General features: G+C 38.9%; 1 protein-coding gene across 1 annotated transcript; it reads left to right on the top strand.

The window, feature by feature from the left end:
- The first annotated feature begins 1,792 nt into the window (after positions 1-1,792).
- On the top strand, positions 1,793-24,289 carry FAM133B (family with sequence similarity 133 member B). Its single transcript, XM_041728107.1, has 11 exons — positions 1,793-1,951; positions 9,421-9,518; positions 11,352-11,430; positions 12,516-12,590; positions 12,727-12,759; positions 13,189-13,251; positions 13,806-13,898; positions 15,168-15,218; positions 16,848-16,940; positions 19,264-19,311; positions 22,711-24,289. Exons 1-11 carry the CDS (start codon positions 1,928-1,930, stop codon positions 22,795-22,797), a joined length of 744 nt encoding a protein of 247 aa, XP_041584041.1. The 5' UTR covers positions 1,793-1,927; the 3' UTR covers positions 22,798-24,289.
- Positions 24,290-26,409: the final 2,120 nt, after the last annotated feature.

Here is a 26,409-nt window from a genome sequence, read left to right as displayed (position 1 = left end):
TAGAAATTGCTGAATATAAACAATTTCATGAGGTTCAACCAATATATCTTCTTGTTAACACACGTGCTCTCGTAGTCTATATATTCTTCTAAAATTCTCTTAATTTTGTATAGTGGCCATTCTTCTGTATCAACACATATAGCTGGATATCGCTTTCTAAATACCTGGGTATTTTGCCACTGCATGGATGTACCATACTTAATTTAACCATTTCCCTTGTAATGGATATTTACCCTATTTCCCGTCTTTTGCTTTCTTGGTTAACTTATTCGAATAATCACAACGGCTATGTGTTCAAACATGGAAGCTCCTTGCTTCCATTTGCAGTCTAGCAATATGCCCACTCAAACAACAAACGATTGGGTTTGTGAATTGGGTTTCTGTGTCACTATTGTTGAAATTCTTATATACCCACACAATAACAATGAAACATATATAATAGTTAACTATATTATTAAATTTGGATACAGGTCCAAGTCGGTCCAAATGTACTTAAATATGCCCTCTGAGTTAAAAGGGATTTTCAAGTTGAAAATCCCTACATCAGAATAATAATTATTATTACCATTGTTATAATTAGACCATCATTATTTAAAGGTCTACCTTTTATCAACGCTCATGTTATTATTACTTTGTTCAAAAACTTTGCCTGCAGGGGCGCCTGGGTGGTTTAGTCGGTTAAGAGTCTGACTTGGCTCCAGCTCAGGTCATGATCTCATGGGTCGGGAGATCGAGGCCCACCTCAGGCTCCATTCTCAGCCAAGGAGTGTACTTGAAGATTCTCTCCCTCTGCCCCTCCCCTACTCTCTCTCTCTCTCTCAAACAAATAAATAAAGCTTTTTTTTTTAAATGCCTAAGCATCGTACATTTTTAAAAAGATTTTTATTTATTTATTCATGAGATACACAGAGAGAGAGAGAGAGGCAGAGACACAGGCAGAGGGAGGAGCAGGCTCCATGCAGGGGGCCCCACGTGGGGCTCGATCCTGGGTCTCCAGGATCACGCCCTGGGGTGAAGGCGGGCTGAAGGCTAAACCGCTGGGCCTCCCAGGGATCCTAGATAGGCAGCCCCTTGAAGGCAGGGCTGCTGTCGTCTTCTTCTTCTTCTTCTTCTTCTTCTTCTTCAGATCATTCATTCATTCATTCATTCATTCACGAGAGACAGAGAGAGAGGCAGAGACACAGGCAGAGGGAGAAGCAGGTTCCCCGCGGCGAGCGCGACGCGGGACTCGATCCCACGACCCCGGGGATCACTCCCTGAGCCAAAGGGAAACGCTCAACCACTGAGCCGCGCGGGCGTCCCAACAGGGCTGGTCTTAACCATCTTTGTGTCCCGAACCATATCCAGCTTCCAGTCCCTCGTCAGTGAACTGCACAAAGTACATGTTCAACAATTAGTGTGAAATAGGCGCACCGGAGGTGAATGGATGGCACGGACCGTAAGGAGCCATTTCTCCGGCAGCAGCCGCGAGGGCTCCATCTCGTCCCAGCACCTGCGGGGCTCCGCGGAGGGAACGCGCCTGTCGGGTCGTCCGGTGCCGCCAGCACGCGCGCTAGGCGAAGCGCACAGGAAGCGTCGGCGCGGCGGCCGCAGCCCGGGGCCGGAGGATGCGGGCGCACCCGGGCGTGGGAGGGCGCACGCCGGCGCGGGGCCCACAGAGAGCGCCGCCTGGGCGACGCGGCCGCGGGCTGGGGCGCCGGGAGGGAGGCCAGGCCGCCGGGAGGCCGCCGGGAGCGCGGGGCGGGCCGGCGCCCGCCTCTCCTCCGCAGCGGCAGGTGGCGCTGTGGCCGGCCGCGGCCGCCCGGCCTGCGCGGCGCCTCTCTGCGGGCAGGGCGCGGAGTCGGCCGCGGGAGCTGCGGCGGGCCCCCTCCGGCCGCTCTGTGGGCCGCTCTCCGTCGGCGTCCGGCTGCGCGGTCGGCCCTGCACCATGGGGAAGCGGGACAATCGGGTGGTGAGTACCCGGCGGGCGAAACGGCGGCGCGACGCGGGGCCCGGGGAGGAGAGCGGCGCCCCTTGCTCCTCCCCACGGGGCCTGGGGGTCCGCGGCGGCGCACGGACCCCGAGCCGGGCCGCCCAGCGCCCCCCGTCCCCGCCGGCCCGAGACGCGCGTGCGCCGCGCGCGCAGTTGGCGCCGTGGGGCCCCGCGCTCTCCTCCCTCCTCCTCCTCCTGCCTCCAGCGCCCCTGCTTCGGTCGACCGCGCCGCACCCCTGGCAGTGCCCCCCGGCTCCCTTCCCTGCCGCACACGGGCGAGCGGTGCCCCGGTGTGAGGCCCCGGAGAGCCGCGACGCGCCCTCTCCTCGGGGTCGCCACCCCGCCCCGCGCCCCGTGGTGCGCACGCAGGGGCCGGAGGCGGAGGCCTCGGGCGCCCCCCCCCCCCGCCCCAGCGCGCCCAGGGTTAGCGGCCCGCAGACTCCGGCGCGAGGACCAGGGCCCTGGAGCCTAGCGCTCGGAGTCGTGTTCTCAGCTCCCGGCACTGCCTGGCACCTCGTAGGCCCTGTGTCGGAATGAGGGGCGCAGACAGCGGTCCTTGGAGGCAGGCATAAACTGGAAGGTCAGTTTTGAGCCCTCGGGAGTCGGGCGCCCAAGACAAGTTGCTTTTTCTTCTCTGAGCCTCAGCGTCTCCATCTGTAACGGGGCGTCACTGTTAATCCACAACTTTGCAGATTAGTTGGAGCCGCAAAAGGCAAATGGCCGGGGAGTGCTTGGCCTGAAAGTTGTTGTTCTAGTGAAGGAGATGAAAGAGACACAGGAATAAGTCACAGCAGAAGGAATAAGGAATGCCGAAGGATGGAGAGCCGCGGTTCTCGAGGCATTCAAAAGGGAAGGTGCTTTGGGCAGGAGGAGATGGGAGGAAGGCGTTCTGGATGGCCACTAGGTTGGTTTGGGAAGTCCACATTATGAATCACCGACTGGATCGGCGGGAAGCATCAGGGGATTAGCAGGAAGCTTAGGTTGCCGCTTTACAGTTCCTGGGTTGATCTTTTTTTCCCTTTTTTTAAAGATTTTATTTATTGATTCATGAGATACACAGAGAAAGAGGCAGAAACACAGGCAGAGGGAGAAGCAGGCTCCATGCAGGGAGCCCGACGTGGGACTCGATCCTGGGTCTCCAGGATCAGGCCCTGGGCCGAAGGCAGATGCTCAACCTCTGAGCCACCCAGGCGTCCGGTTTAAAGGATTTTTTAAAAATATTTTATTTATTTATTCATGAGAGACAGAGAGGCAGAGACACAGGCAGAGGGAGAAGCAGGCTCCATGCAGGGAGCCCGACGTGGGACTCGATCCTGGGTCTCCAGGATCAGGCCCTGGGCTGAAGGCAGGTGCTAAACCGCTGAGCCCCCCCCTCCCCCCGGGAAATCCCACCTCGATTACAATGTTAAGGAATATTCTTTTCTCCTGCTTTCCTGATTGTAGGTCAGACCTTGTGGTATCCTGATTCTTCATAGAGTTGAAATGGTGTTGTGCCCGAGCATCCTTAGGTTTGAGGTGTTGAGTGTTTTGATTCTTTAATGACTGAGGATTTGAATGTTTAGAAATCATCAGACCTTGGATACAGTTTCATACAGAGGCCTAAGATGTTTGTTTGTTTTTTTACCGGGGAGAAGTGTTGGTATCCACATCCCTTTAAAGCCTTTGAAACTTCTCAAATTAGCTTCATTTACAAGAACATTTTGATAATAACTCTGGGCTCTACTTATTACCCAGTATGTTGTCATCGCACAGAGTGTTCTGGTAACATTTTTTACTTGCATTTGAAAGGTTGTGGGAATGAAAACATGAAATCAAGAGTTAGAAGACAGATTGTCACATTTACTCTCCTCATTGCATGGAGGAGGAGATGGAACTGCTTAAACTGGGACCAAAACTTGGGTCAGCTGATACTTAGTTCAGTACATCATAACTCTTAGTTTTAAATAAAATTATTTGCCTCTGAAAATAATGGCATTTTTTCCCTTCTTCCATTGATGGTAAAAGCATAGTTGTAAAGATGATAGAATTGCTTTCTAAAAAACTCAAAATCCAAGTTGAAAGCTTTGTTGTTTGTTTATTTGTTTTATTTAAAGACTTGACTTTGTGGTGCCTGCAGAGCAAGCTACTCTTGAGCTCAGGGGTTTAAATTCAAGCCGCAGGTTGGGTATAGAGATTACTTTAAAAAAAAACATCTTTTTTTTAAATAGACTTGGCTTTTTAGAGCAGTTTTGGATTCACAGCAAAATGGAGCAGTGAGTACAGAAGGTTCCCATGTTAGCAGTCATGCCCAGCCTCCCCTACTTTCAAAGCTGCTCTAGAGTGGTGTGTTGTTACAATTTTTTTTTTGTAGTGTTACAATTGATGAACCTAACTTGACGCATCATTTTCATCTGAAGTCAATTCTTTACATCAGGGTATTGTATATTGTATATTCTTTTTTTATATATATATTGTATATTCTTGAACAGTTTTTTTTTTAACCTGAACATTTTAGTTCTCAAGATTTGTAAAAGGCTCTTAAATTCATGATAGCCACCCTTTGTCCCCATTGTTTTCCAGAAGTTCCATCATGTTCTTTATTGTTAACTCTGTGCCCTCTAAAACAGATGTATCCTCTAGATAAAAATAGGTAATCAAAGTAACAAATGAAGTTCTGCATACTTTGTTCTTGCATCACTCTTTTCAGTACTGCCCACTTACATATTCCCTTGAGCCCAATTTGCTATCCTAAGTTGCCTTTTCTAAGATTTTATTTTATTTTAAGATTTTATTTATTTATTCATGAGAGACTCAAAGAGAGAGAGGCAGAGACATAGGCAGAGAGAGAAGCAGGCTCCATGCAAGGAGCCCAATATGGGACTCGAACCCTGGAATCTGGGATCACGCGCTGAGCCACCCAGGTGTCCCTTTAAGATTTTATTTTTAAGTACTCTCTACACCCAACGTGGAGTTTGAACTGGCAACCCCAAGATCAAGAGTTGCATGCTCCACTGACAACCAGCTGGGTGCCCCAGTATCCTGAGTTTCAAAAGAGATTGTTTTCTGTTACTCAAACTCATGTAGCAGTTTCTCACTACATATGAATAAGGAGTGTTTGATTTATAAGATCACGGTATTTAAAGTGATTAAGTCATAGAGAGTTCAAGAAATTGCACAATTTCTGTATTTTAACTGATGCCTAACCACGTACCCCTTAATGTTAAGAACATTTGTTTTTCATACTGATACATAATAAGTGAAAAGGTCTTATCTTTATAAGAAAATAAATCCTTTTTTAAAAAAAAAAAAACCTTTCTATGTGCACAGTAAAAAGCATTTTTGCTTAATGATAATGAGCATAAGATACACTTATATATTGCTATTACAATTGAAATAATTGAGATATTTGGAATATGCTTAAGCAGACTAAGGATAATGTTTCAGCCAAAAAGCTTGAAAGTTAAACCTTAATGCATAGACAATAGTGGCTCATGTGATTGTACCATAAGTTGTCTGTAGCTGGGGTCCCTCAGTGGCTTAGTTGGTTAGAGTAAGCATCTGCCTTCAGCTTGGGTCCTGGTTCTAGGATCCTTGTATCAAGCCTGCTCCTCCCTCTCCCGTGCCCTGCTTGTGTGCGCGCTCTCTCGCTCTCTCTCTCTGTCAAATAAATAAATGAAGGGATGCCTGGGTGGCACAGCGGTTGAGCGTCTGCCTTTGGCTCAGGCGGTGATCCTGGGGTCCTAGGATCGAGTCCCACATTGGGCTCCCTGCATGGGGCCTGCTTCTCCCTCTGCCTGTGTCTCTGCCTCTCTCTCTCTCTGTGTGTCTCTCTTGAATAAATAAATAAGATCTTTAATAAATACATTAAGTAGGTAAATAAAATCTTTAAAAAAGTTGTCTATAATTAATAGCTTTAGTATGTGAATATACTACTTTACTATTTAATTTTCTTCTGAAGTGAATTGTAAGACAGACTGATTATGTGCTTTGGGGAAGCAGTTTCACAGTAGACATTAAAGCACATAAAAATGTTGATGTACCTTTAAAATACATGCTAGAATATTTGAAGACTGTAAAACATGGTAAATGTGTTAGGATTTTTTTTTTTTTTTAAGTAGGCTCTTCACCCAACATGAGGCTTAAACTCATGACCCCAGAATCAAGAGTAGCATGCTCTATTGATTAAGCCAGCCAGGCACCCCAGATTTTTTTTTTTAATTAGAGTGAAAAGTTACCCCTGTACTTTGTGAATTTTTTTAATATTTTATTTATTCATGGGAGACACAGAGAAAGGCAGAGACATAGGCAGAGGGAGAAGCAGACTCCATGCAGCCAGCCAACGTGGGACTCGATCCCCGGTCTCTAGGATCACACCCTGGGCTGAAGGTGGTGCTAAACCGCTGAGCCACCTGGGCTGCCCTCTTCGTGAATTTTTCTTGAAGACAGTTCAGCTCTCTGAATTGGAGTGGCAGTATTATGGTTGAATTTTTATTTCGTTTAATATTATGATAATGTTTGTAATTTTTTTTGTTTTTCTTTATAAAGGTAATGAGTTTGGTTTTTTTTAATCTCTCAAGTGTATGAAATGATAGAAGAGAACATCTCCCTATACATTTTGGTACATCTGGATTTTTAAGAAATTTATAGCTGTTATTAAAATGGTATCTTATTTTTTGAAAACTTGCTTTTGCTTTTCATTTGAGAAATATTGGACATCTTTCCATATCAGTAACTGTAGATCTTTCTCATTTTAGTGGCTGCATAGTATTTCATTTTGAGGGTATACTTTATAATGTATCTCAGTTTGATGGCTCTTTGGGAGTTTCCAGTTTTCCCTATTTTAGTAATTTAGTTTTGAATATCCTTGTCTATATTTGCATTCTTTGGAAATAGTTTTTACAGTTTTAAACTTATGATTTATACCTAACTGCTGCTAAAATTATGACATGGTATCAAAGAAATGAAAAGATGATAGGTATTTCCTGTTTTAAAAATCATGAACTTGGGGCACCTGGGTGGCTCAGTGGTTGAGCATCTGCCTTTGGCTCAGGTTGTGATCCCAAGGCCCTGGGATCAAGTCCCACATCAGGCTCCCCGCAGGAACCCTGCCTCACCCTCTGCCTATGTCTCTACCTCTGTCTGTGTGTCTCTCATGAATAAATAAAACCTTTAAAAATAATAAAAATTTAAAAAATAAAAATGATGAACTTGGCTTTGCACATTGTACTTGCTTTTGGTTAATATGATTGTCAGTGTCATTACTTGAACCAACAACTCCTGTATTGCAGCCTTCATTGGTTGTCATATTTCCGCATGAACTGAGTGAAATTCTTGGCAGAGACAGTTGAATGAAATATTTGAGAACATAACAGTTGATGTAAAAAATGGCACTATATGCCTCTCTCTAAAGAGAGTTGCATTTGATACTCACATCTAGTCCTGGTTCTGTAAAAATCCCTGACATTAAGAGGTCTAGCATTAATTCCTGCCTGTAAGAAAATAATGTTAATGGATTTTTTTTCTTCCCAAGTAATTAACTCAGCAGTGTCCAGTTGAATGGAAGTAGTTCTCAGTATGTGTTGTTTATAATAGTTTATATTGTTTGCTCTGCTGGAGAAATCTGGAAATCTAGAACTCATTTGTTATTTGGGAAATACTGTTCATTTTCACAGGTTTTGTTAAATGCAACAAATACATTAATATCCTTTCAGTTCTTTGGGAACATTAAGTATTCGGTTTAAGGCCTTAAAATCAACCTGGATAGTAGACATCTTCAACCACAATTCTTTTTCATTTAAAAAGTGGAAGAGTGGTCCTGGGTGGCTCAGTTAGTTAACCATCTACCTTCAACTCAGGTCATGATCCCAAGGCCTTGCTCAGCAGGGAGTCTGCTTCTCCCTTTTCTCCCACACAGCTCGTGCTCTCTCGTTCTTTCTCTCTTTCTCAAATAAATAAAATCTTTGTATGAATTGGCTTATTCTAAGTACCTCATAGAAATTGAATCATATAATATTTGGCTTTTGTGTCTAGATTGTTTCACTTAGCATGTTCCAAGGTTCACCTACATTGTAGGCTATTTAAGATATTTAAGATTTTCATTTCTTTTTTCTTCTTTTTTAAGTGGAGGGGCAGAAAGAGAGGAGAGAGAATCTTAAGCAGGCTTCATGCCTAGCATGAAACTGAACGTGGGGCTGGGTCTCATGACCCTGAGATCATGACCTGAGCTGGTATCAAGAATTGCATGCTTAACTAACTTAGCCATCCAGGCGCCCGAATTCCATTTCTTTCTGAGGCTGAATAGTATTCCATTGTATGTATATGCCACATCTTGTTTATCCATTCATCAGTAGATGGATATTTGGACTGTTTCCACCTTTTGGCTATTGTGAATAATGCTGCTATGAACATGAGTGTACAAGTATCTGTTTGAGTCCCTGTTTTCAATTATTTTTCAATTCCACTTAGAGATGGAATTGCTGGGTTGTATATGGTCATTCTGTATTGAACTTTATGAGAAAAACAACTTTTCTGTTCTCACCTGCAATGTGTAAAGGCTCCAATTTCTCCGTATTTTTGACAGCACTTTTTATTTTCTGTTTTTGATAATAGTCCTCTTAATGGATGCAAGGTGGCATCTCATTGTAGTTTGATTTGCATCTCCCCAATCACTAGTGAGTTGAACATCTCAACTGAATTTAAATTTAAAAAAAAAAATCTCTTTATGTGCTATTGGACATTTGAATATCTTTTTTGGAGAGTTGTTTATTCAAGTCCATTGAACCTTTTTTAATTGGGTGTTTGCTCTTGAGTTGTAGGATTTCTTTATGCATTCTGGATATTAATTTCATATCAGATGGATGAGTTACAAATACTTTCCCCATTCTGTGGATTGTCTTTTTGCTCTTTTGGTAGTGTTCTTTGATACACAAATGTTTTAATTTTGATAAAGTCCTATTTATCTGTTTTTTCTTTTGCTGTCTGTGCATAATTTGATTTTTGGTATTAACAATTGGCAAATAAAATTGCCATCAGTATGGCATACTATTTCCTGAGACTAAAGATATAGTAGAATAAACAATGAGTTTAAAGTTAGACCTTTAACTTCTTTGCAACTGAGTTTCTTCATCTGCTAATGAGCATAATGTTATCAGCCTTACAGGGTTATTGAGCTTTAGGAGAAAACATTATAAAGTCATCTTACAGTAAGAAAGAAGTATCATTATTATTTTCATTAAATCTCTGGTGAAAAAGAATTTTTTTTCTATGAAATAGCGGTATTACTCATCTCCCAAACTTGTGAGGCTTAGTAGAGCATAAAATTTATTTTTTGTAATGAAAATTTGGTTAGTCAAAGTATTCATGCTTAGTTAGGTATACTATGCATTTAAAATAAGGAATGCTTGGTGAGTAAATGAGCATTTACATTTTTTATTTTTTTTAATTGTGTTAATTTTTGTTCTTTCCTCAAGGCCTATATGAACCCAATAGCAATGGCCAGATCAAGGGGTCCAATCCAGTCTTCGGGGCCAACGATCCAAGATTATCTAAACCGACCAAGGCCTACCTGGTATTAGTGAAACAATTTAGACATTTATTTTCATAAACTTTTTAAAGGTTACTGTTACAACTTTTAGTCCTTGCAAAGCAATTGTCACATATATAATTTTTTGAAGTGATATTCATAGGTGCTTTCTTTTCAATGTATGAAACACATGCATCATACATCAGTGTAAAGCAAATGTTTGAGAACCCACATCCTGTGTAGTTAAAGAGCTACCAGTTATCTTTTTCATATCGGTATCTTCTCTATCCCCTAAGGAGACCTTAACCTTGCAGTGTTTTAAGCTATTTAAAATGGTAGGTTTGACTAATTTTGCCTTTCATTGAGATGTAACTAGATGTTAGGAAGGATAATGTTAGGTCATGTTTCTATTCTTATCTGGTGGCTTTTCAATAAGTTAGAATTTCCCATAGTAAAATTTCTGTTTTAAATTGTTTTTTGGGTTTTTATTTGCTCTCATTGAGTAGCTCTGATCATTTGTAAATGAAGCATGACAGCACTGGCCTTATTATTTTTTAGTATGTCTTATTAAATGTGAAATTCCTAAGATAACTTATGACAAACTTCACAGTTGTTAGCTTCATAATCATTCTAAGTGCCCCTAAAAGCTGGGCAACTATAGTTGAAAGTTGTGCTTACATATAACAGGGAATCTTTCCTTTGGGTTAAATAGATAGTAAGCCCTGTCTACCTCTTAGAGTATTCATGAGTGCTATTGTTGACTATTGCCGCATACCAGAAGATTATCCCAAAACAAAATATGTGTTACCTTTAAAATTGGAGAGAAGAAATGAACTTTAAGAAAATGCTCAAGCAAGTATATTATGTGTGTGTCAGAGTTCCCCTAAGACAACTCTTAGGCAATTTGCTAGAAGGGCTCCCAGATAGATGTACTCTTGGGTAAGATTTATTACAAAGGGTACCAGCCACAATCAGCAAAGGGAAAGGATGCATGAGGTGAAGTCTGGGGGAGAGTAGGCTTAGATATCCAGGGTTTCTTCTCCTATGGAGTCACATAGGACACACTTAATCCCCTCACCATGAGTTGTCTTAACACATATGAGATGTTGCCAGCCAGGGGAGTTCATTAGAGACTCGTGTGCCCGGGGTTTTTACTGGGACCTGTCAGCCTCTGCCTGTCAAGTGCCAAAATTCCAGACTCCCAGAAAGAATGCAGGTGCTCAGCCTAAACGGTAGTATTTGTTCAGACTGGCACAGTGAGCCACTCTTAGGAGGAAATGGTAAGGACCTTTCCAAAATCCAAGTTCCCAGATGCCAGCCAGAGCCAAATTTAAGCAGGCCTTTCTGAGAATAAACAGTCAGGCATGCTATGTCACCCCTTTTCTGTATAGTATGTGAGATACATTATAAATAGAATTTTAGTAATAAAATAGAGTAGTTTAAATAGACATTAGCTCACCCTAACACTGAAACTGCTAGCTTTGGGACCCTAGGCAGATTTCTTACCTTCCTCAAGCTTCTCTTTTTTATCTGTAAAATTGGGGTAATAATACTGTGTTTTCTCACAGGATTATTATGAGGATTAAAGGAAAATGTATTAAAAACAGTGCCACTTACCTTAAGTGCTCAGATGTTTGGTGTGTTAGCTTTTATAATCCATGCTTAGAAAAGAAATGATACCTCAGTGGTATCTGACAGACTGTATTAATGATAATTGATTTACAAGGATGTGAAAAAAATTTTTAATGTATCAACACTGAAATGGAGGTTTATTAGGATATTAAGAAAATTTTATTTAGGAGAGTTTTGTTTTGTTTATAAGCATCCATCTCTCATTTGAACTGCTTGAAAACTTATTTGTATATTCTATTTTTTAAGGGAAGAAGTGAAAGAACAACTAGAAAAGAAGAAGAAAGGCTCCAAGGCATTGGCTGAATTTGAAGAAAAAATGAATGAGGTTTGTAAATAGTACCTGTTTGAAAAAAATAGGCACCCCAAATGTATGATTTCTTTAAAATAAAAAGGAAAACTGTATTATAGTAATGTATGTCATCTTAGGTTTTCTAAGTATTAGGTTTTCTCTTTGTCTTCCCATGCCCCCATATTTCCCTGGGAATATCATGATGTTTGCCTGTTTTGATTATAAACATGTATGTAGTATTTCAGCTACAATATAGATTAATTCAGGGTTGTCTTGCTGGCTTAGCTGGTAGAGCAAGCAACTTTTGGACTCAGGGTTATGAGTTTGAGCCCCATGTTGGGTAGAGAGATTACTTAAAACTTAAAAAATATATGGATAGATAGATACTATCTGGAAAGAGAATCTAATCATCTTTGTTAAAAAAAAAAAAGTTCTCAGCCTCAGTGATAATACCTAGTCCTCTCAATATACAGTGGAGAATTCCCACTCTTTAATATCTTTGAAAAGAGCTAGTGGGCGGTGCCTCGATGGCTCAGTCAGTTAAGCAGCCGATTCTTGATTTCAGCTCAGGTCATGATCTCAGTATCATGGGATGGAGCCCCATGTCAGGCTCCAGGCTCAGCTAGGAGTATCATTGTTCCTGTCCCCCCCGCCCCCCCCAATCCCTCCCTGCTTGCTTGCTTGCTTACATAAGCGCGCTCTCGCTCTCTATTTCAAGAGAGAATGAAAGAAAAGAGCTAGTAAAGGGTCCTTTGGTGACAGGGTTCTGGCACCTGGAGTACCTTTTCCTTGTGCTAAGAGGCTGAGATGGTGAGAGGTAGTAGAGAAGAGAGGGACGTTAGTGGCTGTCTATCAGGTGTATTGGAGGGGATAGATAGCTTCTTTTTTTTTTTTTTTTTTTTTTTTAATTTTTATTTATTTATGATAGTCACAGAGAGAGAGAGAGAGAGGCAGAGACACAGGCAGAGGGAGAAGCAGGCTCCATGCACTGGGAGCCTGATGTGGGATTCGATCCCGGGTCTCCAGGATCGCGCCCTGGGCCAAAGGCAGGCGCCAAACCGCTGCGCCACCCAGGGATCCCGGATAGATAGCTTCTGATGGTGTTTATAACCTTTTTGCAGAACTGGAAGAAAGAACTAGAAAAACACAGGGAGAAATTATTAAGTGGAAGTGAGAGCTCATCCAAAAAAAGACAGGTAATACTTTTTTGAGCTTAATGCAGTTCTTAATGTCACATTTGTGTTTTCATAATCTGTGTACTACTATCAGTAGATAATTTTAAAAGCTCACACCAACTTATTTAGATTTGTACTTCTATTTGTTTACTTTTAGAGAAAGAAAAAAGAAAAGAAGAAATCTGGTAGGGTGAGCAAAAGTTTTCCATTCTTCTAAATGTTACAATTAAGAGCCTACAAGAAAAGTAAGAATGATTTATATGATCTGTATGGTAACTGTAAATGATTCAAGGAGCCTTGAAGTCCTTTGATAGTTACGAGTGGGTTTTGTTCAATTAGCAGTATAAAGAAAAGTACCAAATTCCTAATAACCTAGTAATTCCTCTGTTGCTGTCGGGGCGGGGGGGGGGTGGAAATTGACTACCATTGGTTTATCTGTTGTTACCTTGTTGAGCCTTTTTCGTGTGTTTAAGAGACTGTGACATAAAACATTTTGATATTTAAGTCTCAGATATATCTCTCAGACGCTAGATAGCTTTTGTTGAGTATTTGAAAGACTTAGTGATAAGAAAAAAATTCCTGCATCTCACAAGCTTTAATTGTTTTGTGCTTGGTCAAGTATTCATCTTCTTCTTCATCAAGCTCTGATTCTTCCAGCAGTTCTTCGGATTCTGACGATGAGGTAAGTGGAAATCCATTATGGAATATCTGTTAGAAATGTTGACTTCCATGTTTTGGTTAATTATCCATAACTGAGAGCACTGACATGAATAAATAACTAGATATTTAAATATTAATATATATGTATATATATATTTAGGTTCCTACATTTGTCTTAATCTCTTAAAAATATTTTCTATGAAATTCTGTGAAATGGAGTTAAAAAGCTAAAATACTGTTTGACTAAATGCTACAGGTTACATGTGACTCATATTACTTGACTTCTTTTTTTTATAAAACAGGAAGGTTAGTATAAATTACATTTTAACCATTACTTATTAAAAAGAGTATCTAGCTCACTCAGTGGAGCGTGTGACTCTTGATTTTGGGATCATGAGCTCGAACCCCCACAATGGGCATAAAGTTTACCTTAAAAAAATTATTAAGTAAAACATGAATTTACAAGCTGATTCTTTCATTTAAGATGTGTTCATTGATAAAGGTATGATATTAATAAAATGCATCAATTATATTTTTAAAACCGAAAGCAAATGTTTTTAAAAATGTTTTATATAGGATAAAAAACAAGGGAAAAGGAAAAAGAAAAAGAAGAACCGTTCACATAAGTCTTCTGAAAGCTCCATGTCAGAAACTGAATCGGACAGTAAGGTAAAATTACTCAAATTAGCAACATTCTGTATAGCAAACATATTTAATTAAGTTTTTCTTTTAAGTCATCCTGTCTTAAATTACTCTCAGTTTAGAAATTAGATGCTATTTTTTGTACTTTGATATACTGTGCCACGTAATTGATATATTAATAATATCTTACATATGGCATTGTATTGTTCTCATACCTCCACATATGCCTCCATGTCTCAGCATTTGCATGGCAGCTTTATAATAAGCATGGCAGATATTATTTTTCCCACTTTCATAAAGAAGTGAGAATTCAGAGAAAAACACATACTCCATTATCTGGCCCAGTGTTCTTTCCGTTACACGTAAATCTGCTCTGTGCTGTCCAGATTTGTGAAACATAATTGGCTCTCAAACGTCCGAGGTAATAAGAAATACATGCAGGTTGAAATAAAATTGTAGATTCCTGGGCCTCATCTTGAGAGTCTGATTTAGTAAGTCTGCTTAGGCTCAGAAATCTACATTTTTAACAGATGTCCTCTATGATTCTGATATAGGGGTGTCCTTGGACCTCAGTTTGATAAACACTATCATAGGTTCCCAGGAGAACAAAATAGCTGTCTGGTTTGGGAGCAGATCTCTACTTGTCCTAGTATGATTTCTTCTGACAAAACGCCCGGCATCTAGAAAGTATTCAGTAAATGTTGGTTTTCTCTTTGTCTTTTAAGATCCAATCTAATGATACTGATAGCTAAGCTTTATCAAATACCTACTGTGTTAGGCACAGTTCTAAGCACTTGACATATTAAATCAATCATCAATCCTCTCAACAACCCTCATCCACTTTATGGATACGGCAGGCTCAGGTGGTTAATGGCTAGGACCGAAAGAATCAAAAGCAGAAATTCTTACCTCTCCTCCTTATAGGGAGAGTAGAATCAGTAAAATCAGATTAGTGGATGTCTGAGGACAGTGTAAATTAGAACCTCACTGCATATGACCACGACAGGCAAAAATAGGTAAATGGCATTAGGTCTTATTTTAAAAGAAACCATGTGGTTATTACAGATATTGTCATTTTAGGTATATAGAGATTTGATAATACAGGCAGATAAAGGAAGAAGCCTCATTTCCTTACAAGCACATATTATATGCAACATACATTTCTCCTTTATTTTCAGAATAAAATTCTGGTATTGAAATAACTTTTTTTAGTCATAGAGCAAATCACTTTTTTGCTGTTTTTGTCCTTATGCTCTTTTACATTTAAAATTGATATGTATATATGTGTTTGTATAGGATAGTTTAAAAAAGAAAAAGAAGTCAAAGGATGCAAATGAGAAAGAAAAGGTAATTATAATTTTATATTAACCTTTAGTCTGTCATACAGTATTTCATTTGCTTTTCGAAGTTAACAATAATGTGTTCTTCCTTTTAACTTGAGAAATTTGTTTCCTTTGCTTACAGCATTTTGTGTTGATTTAAGGGAATTTTTAAATTCATTGTCAAAGGTTAAAAGATCAGAAAACTATTCCTACAGAGTTTTATTTTATTTTATTTATTTATTTATTTATTTATTAAAGATTTTATTTATGAGAGAGATATAGGCAGAGGAGAAGCAGGCTCTCCACAGGGGGAGCTCAACCACTGAGCCACCCAGGTGCCCCCTACACTATCTGTGGTTTCTTATGACTCTTTACTGTTTGGTTTCTTATGACTCACTATCTGTATGGTTTCTTATGACTCTTTATAGTTCTATAATGTATAATTAAAGAAAAGGAGGGTGCCTGAGTGGCTCAGTTGGTTAAGCATCTGCCTTCAGCTCAGGTCATGATCCCAGGGTCCTGGGCTTGAGCCCCACATCAGGCTCCCTGCTCAGTGGGGAGCCTGCTTCTCTTGCTCCCTCTGCTATTCCCATCATTGTGCTCTCTGGTTCTTTCTGTCAAATAAATAAATAAAGTCTTAAAAAAAAAAAGACTTTATTTATTCATGAGAGAGAGAGAGAGAGAGAAAGGCAGAGACACAGGCAGAGAGAGAAGCAGGTTCCACGCAGGAAGCCCGATGTGGGACTCAATCCCGGGACTCCAGGATCACACCCTGGGCTGAAGGCAGCGCTAATCCACTGAGCCACTCATACTGCCCTAAATAAAATATTTAAAAACAAATAAGGGACGCCTGGGTGGCTCAGCAGTTGAGCGTCTGCCTTTGGCTCAGGGCCTGATCCCAGATTCCTGGGATCGAGTCCCACGTCCGGCTCCTGGCATGGTGCCTGCTTCTCTCCTCTCTGCCTGTGTCTCTACCTCTCTTTCTGTGGCTCTCATGAATAAATAAATAAAATCTTTTTTTTTAATATTTTGTTTTATTTATTATTTATGATAGACATATAGAGAGAGAGAGAGGCAGAGACACAGGAGGAGGGAGAAGCAGGCTCCATGCCAGGAGCCTGACGCGGGACTCGATCCCGGGACTCCAGGATCATGCCCTGGGCCAAAGGCAAGCGCTAGACCACTGAGCCACCCAGGGATCCCCTATAAATAAAATCTTTAACAAATAAAAATTAAAATTAAAAGCAAATAAGAAAATAGGGTAGTCCCTGGCTGGCTCAATAGGAAGAGCATGTGACTTGATTTCATGGTCATGAGTTTGAGCTTCAGGTTGGGTGTACATGTTACTTAAATAAATACTGTTTTTAAAAAGAAAGAAAATAAGGAAGATATTACATCTCAGTGGACATGTAGTTATTTCCTTTCAGGTTATCTAATAAAAGCGTTATTTTATTGGAATTAAAGATGGTAAATGTCATCAATTTTAGACATATCTAAGATGAAAATGAGATAATTTTGTGATAATTGAAAAATTATTAATAATAAAATTTGTGTGACGTGGTCTTACATCTATTTGATCAAGATATGTGTGTTTATTTTGTTATTTTTTATTGTTTAAATCCAGTTTGCCTACACGTGTATTTATTTTTCTTAGGACATTAAAGGACTCAGCAAAAAAAGAAAGATGTATCCTGAAGATAAACCATTATCATCTGAGTCTTTATCAGAATCAGATTATATTGAGGAGGTAAGTATATGATCGAATCCATTTTCTTCACTTTAAAATGTTTAATTATTTGTTTTTAATAAATACAAGTCAGTAGAAAGAAATACTTCATGAATATTCAGTTTACTCCTCTTGTATTTGTACAATGAAATAGAAATGGAAGTTGTTCCATTTCAGAATGGGTTTTTCATTTTCTAGAGGATGATTATATAACTAATATAATAATTATCCATATTTACAAATCTCTACTTTGAGCTATATTACTTTTATTCTTCTAATATTTACTTTTTAGTATACTGGTATTTTGATTACATGACATATGCTTTTTGGTATGTAGTGTATTGAAACCCAGCAGTCCCTTGTTTCTGTTTGGGACTACTACTAGTAAGGGAGTAGAATGGCAATGAAGTAGATCAGAAATGTTGGTGTGGTCTCTTTTCCTATCTATAAAGTTAGGAAGTACAATTAGGTAGTCTCTATAGTCCTTTTCAGCTCTGATGTTCCTATCTTAGATTTTTTTGAACTCTATTAGAATAAGAGTCCATTCTTAGTTAATTTTAGGTCTGTAAGTCATCATCTTTAAAGTATTTCTCTCAGTCTTGGTTTCCTCATTTGTAAAATAGGACCTATTGCCCCCCTCTTTTGTAGCAATATTTTATAATGCCCCCTGAAATGAAATTGAAATGGAAGTGAATTGAATTGAAACTGGAGTGTATATAATGTACATAATCTACACATTTTATACTAATATCCCCTTAAAAATTTAAAAAGAAATATAATAAAATATTAGTATATGATTTTACTGAATTGTGTTTCAGTGCTTAAATGCTTGAGTGTGATACCTGGAAGACATAAAATCTTAAGGCAACAAAATTCAAGCTGTAGCGGTACATTACATATGCCTTTCTAAAACTGTACAGTGGTATTGTCATCAATGACATTTTCCAAAATGATGAACAATTCTCAGTGAACCTCTGAATGAATGAAACAAAATACAGTCTTCCCTGTATTTCTATGATTTTGCATTTCTGGGACACTCATTGTATCTTAAAACCCTGTACAAAATACTTTGTGTTCATATCACAATAAATTTAGCTTTGTAGAGACACCTGGGTGGTTCAGTGGTTGAGCATCTGCCTTTGGCTCAGGGCATGATCCCAGAGTCCTGGGATCGAGTCCCGCATCAGGCTACCTGCATGGAGCCTGATTCTTCCTCTGCCTGTGTCTATACCTCTCTCTCTCTATGTGTCTCTCATGAATAAACAAAATCTTTTTAAAAAATTAGCTTCTGTACTATAAATGGATTTATTACATGGAATGTCTGGCAGGCTGTCTAAAAGTCCTGTCAAGGTGGTCTTGGACGCCACATGACAGCATCCCCTGTCAAGCTGGCTATATTGGTTGCAGTCATAACTACTACCATCCCCAGTCATTGTTACAAGAATAACAACAAAAAACAGTAATTTCTTAAGTTCCTCTAGAGCACTAATCTTAATATATATTACACTTGGACTTAACATTAAATATGCATAAGCTTTAGGAACTTTCAGTTTAGTCTTAAATCAATGTACACTTCAAAAGATTAATATAAAATAATAATGGGGTAATAAAACTTTTTTTTTAAGATTTTATTTATTTATTCATGAGAGACAGAGAGAGAGAGAGAGAGAGAGAGAGAGAGAGGGGGGCAGAGACACAGGCAGAGGGAGAAGCAGGCCCCATGCAGGGAGCCCGACCCGGGACTCGATCCTGAGTCTCCAGGATCATGTTCTGGGCTGCAGGTGGCGCCAAACCGCTGAGACACCCAGGCTGCCCAGTAATGGGGTAATAAATGTTACTTAAAAGGATTTTAATCAGTTGGTTAATACTGAGTACACCATGCATATAGCTACCATTTAAACACCAAAGAGTAAGAGAAATACTTAACTTATTCCATGCACTTCCCCTGGAGGATGGATATTATCTCGATTTTACAGATGATGAAACTGAGGATAATACATAGCAGAGGTAGGATTCAGAGCTTGGTCTGTTTTATTTCAGAGCTCATGCTTTTTACCCACTGTTCCTAACTGCCTTTTTTTTTTTTTTTTTTTTTTTGTGCTGAAAGGGAACCTAAGAGAAGCCCTCTAGAAATCTTAATTTTCTTTCCTTTATGTTTCGCATTGACTTGTCATTATATAAACAGGAGTTTAAAGTATAACAAGGTATTTAAAATAGCATTTGATCATCAAAATGTTTTTTACACATAAATTTTAAAGATGTAAGGTGTACGGTAGGGAATTTAAAAAATGTCTTGAGTACAAGTTACATATTTGTCTTCTCAACAAAAATTCAAACTTTTTAGGTACGAGCAAAAAAGAAGAAAAGCAGTGAAGAACGAGAAAAAGTAATAGCAAGTATCACTTATATTTTTTACATGACAATAGTGTAGCTCTTCTGTTTGATATAAGGTGAATCATGGTAAAGCACAACTTGATATACTGAGGCCAAATAAATATTCATCAGGAAAAAGTATGGTATTCAACTTTACCTAATGTGCTTTAGCAAATTAAATTGGCTCAGGAGAAAGGAAGAATGATCTGGTAGGAAACATCTGTTTCCCATTTCAGTATTTTATTCAGTATTTCATTTTATTTTACTCCATATTCAGTAAACTTGAACTTTTGTTTGGCTATTTTAAGCTATAATATGAAATATTAGGTATGGTAATGCCCTCCATCCTCAATAGTAATTACTTTCAGGTTGGACAAACCTGGTAACATTAGCAGAAGCAGCCTCTCTTAGCACAGGCTGCAATGAGAAATAAGCAAGAATGTGACAATATAAATGTTTCAATAATAAAGATGATTCTTTTGACCATTTCTAAAGCCAGCTCTGCTCTTATGCAGATGGAGAGGTATGAAAGGAGAAAGAAGGAAGAGGAAAGAAAATGGAAGTGATATCTTTTCAGCAGACCAACCTAGGGAATGTGGATAATGGATATCAGAGTAATTGCAGACCATATCATTAAAGCAATTTAGGAGCACTAAGTGTGGGTGATGGCCTTTGAAGGCATTTTCTTAGGAACGGGTAAAAGAAAAATGAGAATGGCATCTTTTGTAGGTTTGGGGGTAACTTCCCCTTTTCAGAATTTCTCTTGCTCTTAAAATGAGGGTCCTTCTCTGATAGATTCACCTGGTAATGTATGACTCAGAAGTAACATTCTAGATACTTTAAGATGAAGGTGACATTTAAGAGGCTTTTTGAATGGAAAAATAATTTGGGTGAAGACTGCTTTGGTCTTTAGATGATTCAGATTAAGACATAATACTAATTAATTTTGGATAATTCTAATTTATACCTACATGCTACACTGTTTCATGCATTCAGCCAGCATGTGTTTATTAAGCATCTCTGTGCAGGCACTGTTGGTGTTGGTAGTGCTGTTACAATGGAATAGGATAGGTAAAAGGTTGACATGTGAGAGTGACTTTAGAGAGGGAAAGCTTCTCTGGGGAAGTAAAATTAAGCTGAAATAGGATTTATCAGAAAGAACCAATCATGTGAAGATCAAAGGAAGAATATCCTAGGCAGAGAAAAGAGCTAAGGACCTGTGGTAGGAATGAGCTTGATTTGTTTGAGGAACTGAAAGGGTAAGCGTAGCTTATACCTAGTAGGTAAAGAGGAATAACAGGGACACCTGGTGACTTAACAGTTAAGCTTCTGCCTTTAGCTCAGAGCATAATCCTGGAGTCCCAGGATTGAGTCCCACATCGGGCTTCTTGCATAGAGCCTGCTTCTCCCTCTGCCTATGTCTCTAACCACCCCCCTCTGTGTCTCTCATGAATAAATAAATAAAATATTTTTTTTAAAAAAAGAGGAATAACGGGGATCTCTGGGTGGCTCAATAGTTTAGCACCTGCCTTCAGCCCAGGGCATGATCCTGGAGTCCCAGGATCGAGTCCCGCATTGGGCTACCTGCATGGGGCCTGCTTCTCCCTCTGCCTGTGTCTCGGCCCCTCTCTCTCTCTGTGTCTCTCATGAATAAGTAAATAAAATATTTTTTAAAATAAAAATAAATGAAAATTAAAAAAGGAATAACGTACAGTGAGGTTGGGATATAAGCAGAGGCCATATCATAAGCAAGATGTTTGGGTTTTCATCAGAATGTTCTGGGAAGATATTATGAGTATTTTAAACAAAGAAGTGACCTGTCTTAACTTTACATTTTTAGAATGCTTTGGCAGAGGAGGTTGAGTGGACATAGGTGAGGAATGGTGTTGTTTGTATACATTGATAGTAATGGAGATGGACTAGTCTGATGGATTTGAAATATGTTGTGGGCTTAGACGGTAGGGCTTGCTTGCTTGCTCCTTTGGATGTAAAGAGTGAAGTTAAAGCAGAAAGCAGAGTCAAACATAGCTTAGATTCTTTGCCTAAAGTAAAAGGATGAATTAGAGGTGCCGTTTACTAAGGAGATTTGAGCATTGTTTATGGTAATTTTAGATAGACCTGCTTGGTAACCAGGTAGACCTCTCAGTCTTGAGTTCAGAGCATAGGACTAGATATGAAGATTTGGTATGTAAGTGCTATTTAAAGCATGGGGTCTGAGAGAGCATGTGGAAAGGGAAGGAAGGAAGCCCTGAAAGGTCAAGCAGAGAAAAAAGAACCAGCACAGGAGTTGAAGGGGTCTTTGCAGTAGAAGAAAACAGCAGACAGAGGTGTCGTGGAAGTCAAGAAGAAAAGTAGTTTTAAAAGAGTGTAGTCAACTATCCTCTTAAGAAAAAGTAACACAAGAGTCAGAGTTCAGCAAAATTGTAGCTCTCTTTATCCAGTCACAATTTGACTACTTTTTCTAGGCTTCTAAAAATTAAGCATCTGAGTGCCTGGCTGGCTCAGTCAGTAGAGTATGAGACTCTTGATCTTGGGTTTGTGAGTTCAAGCCCCACATTGGGCTTAGGGCTTACATAAAAGTTTTTTAAAAAGAAAAAGCATTTATTTTACCTAAAAGCTAAGTAGACTTTTCAGCTGCACATCAATATTTTGTTACCAGTTAGTTGTTTGGTTGGTTTTAATTGTTAATTTAATAATAACAATAGTGCTCAGTTTAGGCAGGACATAATTTGTGTTTCTGTTTATTTAAAAAATGCCAGGTATAGGGATCCCTGGGTGGCGCAGCGGTTTGGCGCCTGCCTTTGGCCCAGGGCGCGATCCTGGAGACCCGGGATCGAATCCCACATCGGGCTCCCGGTGCATGGAGCCTGCTTCTCCCTCTGCCTGTGTCTCTGCCTTTCTCTCTCTCTCACTGTGTGCCTATCATAAATAAATAAAATTAAAAAAAAAAAATGCCAGGTATAACATACCTGTTCGCCAAAAACTGTCATATAAAAAAGCAATTGTATTTTGCTGTGATGTGAGGATTTCTTTGTAGTAACTACAATTACTTCACCTTTAAAAATTATATAAGAAATTATATAATATATAATACAGCAGTTGTATTATTGATATTGATAATATATAATACAGCAGTTGTATTATTGATATTAATAATATCTATATTATTATTCATAGAATTTATTTTCTACAGGAAATTTTGTTTAAAAGCTACATTTTTGTGCTAACGACTTAGAGTTTTTATCTTTTTGTCCTCATATTATTGATTATTGAGACTTTTTAAAAATATTCTGAGTAGTTCCCTTGTTGTCTAGATTGTTTGAAATAATTATATAGTAGTTTAAAAGGACCGTGGTAAAGTTGTTTTTAATTTGTGTACTTTCCTGCAGAAATGTCTAACCGGGAACTATTTTTACAGGAAAAAACAAAAAAGAAAAAGAAGCATAAGAAACACAGTAAGAAGAAGAAAAAGAAGGCTGCTAGTTCAAGTCCTGACTCACCGTAACATTAAGGAAAATCAGGATTCCCTTATAAAGAAAGTGCAATGTCTAAGGAAATTTCAACTGTGAAAATTATGACATAATTACTAAAATGCATGAATTTTCTTGTTTTTAGAATTATTCCTGGACTATTCAGTAGCCACTCGGGTGCCGCTGTGTGAAAGGGCCATAATTGTTGCCTGCTGCTTGAACATCTATTTTTTTCTCTTCCAGTGCTTAACAACTCGGGGAGATAATACATTGCAGTTGTGCTAGTGGTTAAGATATTTGGGGATAAAGTTAATATTTTTGACTAGAAGTATCTATTGATAAATCAAAAGAAATCGAATCTGGATACATCACTAAGATGTAATTAGCAATGACCAGATAATTCTAGTTAACATTTTTGAAATAGGGATCACATTGATACTTCAAAATCCTTATTCTGTAGATAAATGTATTTTAATTTTTTCCCCTTATATACTTTTATTTACCTGGGGAAGGAGCTTTTAGGGTTGGGGGTTGGTTTGCTATCTCTTTAGCTAGCAGAATAGTGTGCCTTTTATCCTCACACATCCTATTTTTGTGGACATAGTAGCCATGCTTCATGGGGAGGTCAGAGCTGGGTATAGCCATCTTGCCCCTAGACATCTTTGGACTTTGTCGTTTGCTGCTTTGAGTGAACCAGAGAAACAGCCCTTTGCAGCATGACAGAGCTCCAGAAGCTCTGGGATTTACCTCCACTTCAATAATACTGAATGTTTTTTAGCATTAGAATGTGTTATAACATTTGAATTAATTTTGACTACAACTTTGGCTTTGGAGAAGAATCATTTAAAATAGACACTGGTACTTTTTGAACTTGATAGCTAAAGATTTAAAATGCATGTTTTATACTGTTAAGTTTTAACCAGTCAGGAAAATTTTATGTAACCAGTGATAGTTATTTTATTTTTGTAAGAATTTTGTTTAGGCTGCAATGTTTAGCTTTTATTAATTCTCTATTCTTGCTATCTTAAATTCCTTACTGTGTTTAATGGCATACTTGCCAAGATACTTAGCATGTAAACAAAGCAAGCTTTTGATTTTTTTTTTTTTTTAACAGCTTCATATTGAAGCTGAGACTTAACCATAAACAATTGAGTGGCAGGCCTGGTATGCTGTGTCTTGTTACATAAAGCTATTGCCAGAATCTTAGTAAATATAACATTTTAGAAATTTGTCTTTGTATATTCATAACAAATGATGACAAGTTAAGTGAGAATTACATTATTGCTCTTCCTGTGTCATATTTTACTAAGATTTTGTGCCTCATATCTACTGCTGAATTGTTTACTAGTAATGTTAAAAGGAATTGATAAATCATTTTCACTTTACATTTTTATATAATCAGGTAACATGAAATATAATTTGATGTACAATTTTGCCTGTTACAGAGGGTGTGCTAATTATAGTGATATATGCACAAAACATTTTGGCATGACAAGAGGCTGAATAAATAGCTATTTTACTTAAAAATAGCTGTGTTCTTATCAGCTTCCTTTAAGTCCCAAGTAAAGTTCTAAAAATCAAGAAACACTGCTAGGTGGTAAGTGGATAAGACATGTCCCCAAGTTTTTAGCTGTAAAAATATATTTCCCGGTAAGCTTCCTTAAATTTTATGCTTAAAGCTTCATACTCTTTTTCCTAATAAAAGATATCTATATACTCTTGAGTACACAGCAAGTTTGAGGGACATTTTTTATCCAAAAGGAAGTTTCTTAAGATTGTTCACAAAAGTGCTAAAAGACAAGTTTATCAGGTTATTTGGTGATGAGTTTTGGTATGAACTTAGAAGTGTTCCTTTGTAAACTGGCCCAGTACATGATGATTATGTCCCATTAGAAGCAACTGTTACTAAACTGAGGAAGAAGGTGACCTGACAAAAAAATTGTATTCTTTCCAGACTATGTTGACTGTCTGGAAAACATTTTTCTCATTGTTCCTCTGCTAGTAGCCTTTTTTTTTTTTTTTTTTTTTTTTTTTAGTTCAGTTAACATATAATGTATTATTAGTTTCAGAGGTAGAGTTCTGTGATTCATTAGTTGTATGTAACACTAGTGCTCATTACATCAAGTGTCCTCTTTAATGCCCTCATCCGGTTACCCCTTCCCCTCCAGCAACCCCAGTTTCCTATAATTAAGAGTCTCTTAGGGTTTATCTCCCTCTCTGATTTCATCTTGTTTTATTTTTTCCCTTCTTTCCCCTATGCTCCTCTGTTTTGTTTCTTAAATTCCACATATGAGTGAGATCGTATGATAATTATCTTTCTCTGATTGACTTTATTTCACTTAGCGTAATGCTCTCTATCTAGTTCCATCCACGTTGTAGCAGATGGAAAGATTTTTTTTTTTGATGGCTGAGTTAATATTCCATTGTATATATTTACCACAGCTTCTTTATCCATTCATCTGTCGATGGAAATCTGGGCCCTTTCCAAAGTTTGGCTTTTGTGGACATTGTTGCTATGAACATTGGGGTGCAGGTGCCCCTTCATTTCACTACCTCTGTATGTTTTGGGTAAATACCCAGTAGTGCAGTTGCTGGGTTGTAGGGTAGCTCTATTTTTAATATTTTGAGAAACCTCCATAATGTTTTCCAAAGTGGTTGCACCAGCTTGCATTCCCACCAGCAGTGTAAGAGGGTTCCCCTTTCTTCCTCTGATGGTAGCCTTAACAGTCTTCTTTTTAATAAGGTATGGGAAGAAAATTTAATTAAGTGATATTATGTGCAAATCTCATACTTCCTCCTCCCACCAAACCACCCTTTTTCCTGATTAATTTTACACCAATTTTATAAACACAGGGCATGTTATTTGGATAATGCCAAGGTAACTGCAACAAAATTGATGAGTGTCTGAATCAAAATATTGAATTTATACCAGTACTTTCTTTATCTGGTTGTTTTGAATTCATGTAGTTGCCCTTTAGTATAGTTAGGTGTTTTTTTTTTAATTATTTTTTTTTAAGATTTTATTTATTCATAAGAGACAGAGAGAGAGAGAGGCAGAGACACAGGCAGAGGGAGAAGTAGGCTCCATGCAGGGAGCCCGATGCAGGACTCCATCTCGGATCCGGGAATCACGCACTGAGCCGAAGGCAGACACCCAACTGCTGAGCCACCCCGGCATCCCTAGTTAAGTGTTTTAAATACCATAAGAGTGTCCTGAATTTAGTTTATCCAAAGGGTAGATGTATTGCTTCAGTCAAGGTATGCTAAAAGCCTGCTGTCTAATATTCTTTCATTTGATGAAGAACAGTAGACTAGCCTCAGAGAAATGGAGACCGTTACTCTTAAAACTTAAAGTGACAGGTTTCACTCTTTTAAAACATTGCTGGTATTCAACTAAAATTCAATGAACATTCATCTGGTATTTCCTTTTTTTTTTTTTTTTTTAATTTTTATTTATGTATTATAGTCACAGAGAGAGAGAGAGAAGCAGAGACACAGGCAGAGGGAGAAGCAGGCTCCATGCACCGGGAGCCTAATGTGGGATTCGATCCCGGGTCTCCAGGATCGCGCCCTGGGCCAAAGGCAGGCGCCAAACCACTGTGCCTGGTATGAAGAAAATACCAGGGATCCCTCATCTGGTATTTCCT

The sequence above is a fragment of the Vulpes lagopus genome, chromosome 13, assembly GCF_018345385.1.
Source record: "Vulpes lagopus strain Blue_001 chromosome 13, ASM1834538v1, whole genome shotgun sequence".
Taxonomy (NCBI): domain Eukaryota; kingdom Metazoa; phylum Chordata; class Mammalia; order Carnivora; family Canidae; genus Vulpes; species Vulpes lagopus.
This window is presented reverse-complemented; position numbering and strand designations above follow the sequence as displayed.